The sequence below is a fragment of the Macaca fascicularis genome, chromosome X (genome assembly GCF_037993035.2).
Source record: "Macaca fascicularis isolate 582-1 chromosome X, T2T-MFA8v1.1".
NCBI lineage: Eukaryota > Metazoa > Chordata > Mammalia > Primates > Cercopithecidae > Macaca > Macaca fascicularis.
In genome coordinates this window covers 141416048-141420731 of record NC_088395.1, presented here as the reverse complement: position 1 = coordinate 141420731, position 4684 = coordinate 141416048, and the positions used below count along the sequence as shown (strand labels likewise).

General features: G+C 62.1%; 1 protein-coding gene across 1 annotated transcript; it reads left to right on the top strand.

Moving 5' to 3' along the window:
- Positions 1–726: 726 nt before the first annotated feature.
- Positions 727–4401, top strand: SMIM10L2B (small integral membrane protein 10 like 2B). Its single transcript, XM_005594651.4, has 2 exons — positions 727–1398; positions 2263–4401. Exon 1 carries the CDS (start codon positions 803–805, stop codon positions 1037–1039), a length of 237 nt encoding a protein of 78 aa, XP_005594708.1. The 5' UTR covers positions 727–802; the 3' UTR covers positions 1040–1398; positions 2263–4401.
- The last annotated feature ends 283 nt before the right edge of the window (positions 4402–4684 follow it).

The following is a 4684-nucleotide window of genomic DNA, read 5'->3' as shown; positions in this document are numbered from 1 at the left end:
AAAAAAAAAGCCATAAACAAGAGCAAATGAAAACCCGCGACAACGTTGTATGGATCAAGAAAACTGCTGAAAAAGGGAAGGACAACGGGGAAATTCGCCAAGAAAGAGATATACGTGACCAGCAAATATAGCAGAAAGGGAAAATGCACGCGTATGGGTTTGGTGGCACTCTGTAGCGCAGAATTACTGCACTATGCGCATTAAAGAGGAATGCGAATTAAAGGAAGGTCTTGGCTGGCATGTTTTCAGGGGAGACCGTGGGAGAAGGGGGGTGATATGAACAGGCACAGGTTTCTGCATGTGCTTTCTGTACAGAATCAGCTTAGCGGTCGAGACTGTCCTCTTCCACTTCTGCTCCACCCTAGGAGACAGTGTCCCAGGGATTCCTGGCAGCTCCTGCCTTGGGAGGCGCCCGGAAAGAGGCAGGGCTTTGTGGGCGGGACCGGACGGTGGGCGGAGCAGAGACTGCAGGGCTTGTCTGGTGGGCGGGGCCACTGCGCGGACGGCCTCTCTGCCGGGGGCGGGGCTAAGCTAGGAGCGGAGCTAGGCTAGTGGGCGGGGCCTGCAGTGAGGAGGTGTGGAGGGAGCGGAGCTGTGCGGGCTCGTGGAGGAGGGGCCGAGGCGGAGCCAGGCTTGGTCTGGGGAACCCGAGGGCGGGGCGAGGGCGGGGCGAGAGCGGGGGCGGGGCGGACGGGGCTCTCCCGGCGGCCGACGGGGCACGCTAGTGTTGGGGTCCCGCCGCCGTGAGGATCGAGCTCGTGCGGGTCGGTCAGTCGTCGGGGCCTGCGCTGGGCCCGGGCCCATGGCGGCGTCGGCGGCTCTGTCTGCGGCAGCGGCGGCGGCGGCCCTGTCTGGCCTGGCGGTGCGTCTGTCACGCTCAGCGGCCGCCCGAGGCTCGTACAGCGCCTTCTGCAAGGGGCTTACGCGCACGCTGCTCACCTTCTTCGACCTGGCCTGGCGGCTGCGCATGAACTTCCCCTACTTCTACATCGTGGCCTCAGTGATGCTCAACGTCCGCCTGCAAGTGCGTATCGAGTGAGCACCGGCGGCGGTGGCGGAGGCCCGGCTGGAGGGGCGCCCGTGTCCCCGCCCGCTCCCGGCCGCCGGGTCGCCGGCATGAAGGACAGCTGGATCGCGGCGGGGGGCGGAGGCGGGGCGGCCCAGGCCCCTGGACTCTAGACCTCCGCCGCCCAAGCACGAAGGCCCAGCCCTGGCCCGGCCGCGGTCTCAGTCCGGAGACCCCGGATCGCGCAGAAACGCACTGAACAGGCCCCTACCATCGGGCTCCAGAAACTACCTGGGCTCGGCCTACCTGTTGCCTCACATTGGCCAAAGAGGGGGAAACCAGAAGGAGGGAATTGCTGCGACGACTTGACTTTCCAGGCCCCGAGCAGAAAGGTAGGAGGCGACAGGTTGGAATGGGGGAGGGGCGGTGGCTCTGCCCTCCAGAGGTCGGGGCGCCTTGGCGGTCGGGGGGAAATATGGAAGGCACCGGGGCAAACCAGCCCAAAGAGCTGTGGAGCCCAGCTGAGGAAAGGAAAGGCAGCCTCAGGTTCTCCCCTCCTCTCCAGTCATCATTCCAGGATAGGGTGAGGGGCGGCCCCCTCCCGCCCACTTCCCAGTCTGGGGAATGGAGGGTAATGGGCTGGAGGTGGCCCCGGGAAGGCCCTAGAGGAGCAACGATGTCCCCACCCCTCTCCTTCCCCCCAGTCGGTGGGCATAGGGCGGATGGTTCTCTTCTAGGCCGAGCCCCACGTCTGTTCTCTTCTCAGCCCTCAGCCCTGGGGCTCTCTGCAGCTCCTGCACAGCCCTTGGCAAAACTGCCTCCTGCCCTGTCTTTGGGACCAGAGGACTGGTCTCTGCCTGCTCCTGCTGTCCCTCATGTTCTCCTGCCCCTACCTGAGGGCACCCCGCAAGCCCTGTATTTGGAGACAGGGAAGAGTGGGAGAGACGCATTCCTACCGTCCCCTCCCCCCAGTCTTGCTCTTCCGCCATGTCAGCCCATGCTCCCTAAGGCCCCTAGCTAGCAAGGCCCTCCCAGGGCCAGAGTCGCATCCTCCAGCCCCAGACGGCCTCTAGAAGCCTACTGTGTACTGAAGTGATCTGGGCAAAGGAGACCTCCCTGAGCACACAGCAGCTCTCAGCCTGGGGTGAGCAGAGCAGATGGAGGAGGGGCTTGCAGAGGAGGCCATTCCTGGGGAAAGCAAGGACGTGTCTGGTGGCCAGGCAACTGAGGTCCCCATCTCTTTCTTTCTCTTTCAGGCATTGGCGTTTGTTGGCGGTGACCTGCCCCTTCTTTGGCCTTGCCAAGAGTCTCATCCCTGCCCTGGGGCACCTCTGGCCCTGGACCTGCTTGGGCAGAGGCAGCATGAAGGACCTGAACAACAGAAGAAGGGCCTTCCTAGTAGAGGCACAGCATGGACAAAGGCTCACGGGGTGGGGGTGCCCAGGGATCGAGTCCTGGCTTGGGAAGGAAGGTCTGAGTTCCTTGGGAACTGAAATCTGCTGGCAGCACTGTGAGAGGTGTATTTCCCCCTTCTAATGACAGAGGAAACTGAGGCTTCGGGGAGGTGGGGGGTTGCCCTTGACACGCAGATAGGAGGAGGAGGAACTGCGTGTGCCCCTGGGCCTGCAGGCCCCCACACCCCTCCCCAGTCTTCTCCAAGACCTGGCATGGTGGGAGGAGGGAAGGGGAAGTGGAGAGGGAAGCATAGGGCTCCTGGGGCACCAAGGGAGAAAGGGGCCTAGGGGTATGGAATCTGGGGATCTCACTTTCTTTGGAGCAGTACGGAAGGTCACAGGGAAGATCAGGAGGACAGACAGCTGAGATGGGAGACAGAAGAGATGGGCCCCAGGACCCTTGGGGAGCCAAGCTCTCCCCCACAGCCTAACCTCCCCACCCCACCTGGAGCTTCACCAAGGCTCCTTAGAAGTGCAGTGGCACAAGCCTCCCAGTTTGGTGGGCAACTGGGGGTGATCTTGGTGTTGTGGCTCCTGGAGACACGACATAACCAGGAGGGTGAAAGGATAAACTTGGGGTGTGCTGGGGCTGAGACCCATGGCATGACCCCAATTCTCTCTCCTCAAGTTCGACCCCCCATCCCCAGGATCACACAGGAGAATCTCATCTCACGGCTTGGATTGGTCCTGGGGGCCCCCGGGTGTGCTGCTAGCCAGTGTACAATGGTCAGGAGCAGCCCAGAGGGGAGCCAGGAAGAGACCCTCGCCCTCACCCTCTTTCCCCATTTCCCCATCTCTTGCACTGGTACCCGGAGGGCCACGTTCTCAGTTCCTGGGACTGAAAACTGCAGCAGTCTGGCCAGCTTCAGGGACAGAGTGGCCCAGCCACCTACCATGTACCCTCCTCAGCTGCCCACTGGACCCAGGTCCTGAATGAAGCCGGCTGCCTGCCTCACCCCAGAAGAGGCTGGACAGTGGCTGCCTCGTGCCCCCTGCAGTCTCCCACAGCCAGGGCCCGATGGCGTGCCTCCTAGTCCTAAGTTTCCTGAGAACCCCTGACCCTGCTGGCCTTTCATCCCCCGCAACCCTGTCCACCCTGGACCACCTCTGGGGACCCGTCAGCCTGCTGGTCCTCCCAACAGATCTCTGGGGGCAGCCTCTATAGGACAAGAGTGACACAGGGTTGGAGGAGAAGAGGAGTGAGGGGCCTCCTTGTGTCTGATGCACAGATGTGGCCCTTTCAAGCCCTGGTGTCACCCTCTGGGTGACTGGATCCCCAGCTCCACCCTCTTCCTGGGCCAGCCAGGAAGGACGGAGGAAAGCTCTTTGCTGATTGCATGCGTGGGAGTGTGGGGGGTGACTGAGCCCTCCCCATGCAAGGGGCTCGGCCTGGGACCCTGGAACCTGCTTCCCTACTGGGAGAAATGTGCATCAGAGCTGCAGGGGTCCCTACCCTCAGAGACCCCCGACTGCAGGGAGCCCCACCCCATAAGAGGGGCATGGAAATCCATGTCCTCCCCCCCCCGCCGCCCCGTGGCTTCTGCCGTGGCTGTATTGGCCTAGAGGGGCTGGCTGGGGAGGAGCAGGGCTGAGCCCCTCAGCATCTGCTCCTGTCCCTGCCTTTTCACGCCTGCTGCTTGAAGTGGTAGCCCCGCCTGCTGCTTCTCCACCTCCCCTCCCCACCTCTTCTCTCCCCGACGGGGCCCTTGCTGCGTGATGGGGTCTCCATGCACTTTATTTATTTGCAGTCTGTTTGCCAGGCGGTGGAGCTTCTAGACACCGACCGGAATGACATACTTTTCTGTGCGTGATTCACTGTGTACTGGTCAGCACAGGCTGGCCGGAGACATGTTCTTGTTTCTGGTGTTGTCACGTCTTCTTGTTTTCTCTAAGTTAAAAAAGAAAAAAAAAAGTCCTTGGTTTAATACACTAAAATCCCAACTAGAGGCCTCCCGTGTCTGGTGGGGGTGATGCAGTGGCCCCGGGTGGAGAGAGGCCCCATGGTAGGTCACCAGGCTCCCATGGCCAGGGAGAGGCCTCTGAAAGGTAGGGGTGGGGGAGGCTGTAGCAGGGACCGTGTTTCCTGTTCAGAGGCTGTGCTGAGGACTGACTTGACCCAGACCACTGCCCCGTGAGAAGAAGGCAGCAGCCTGAGCTGGCCCCAAGAGGTGGCTGCTTGTCCTGTTGACAGCCTCTGTTCACCCACCGGGCCCCGGGTGAGAGG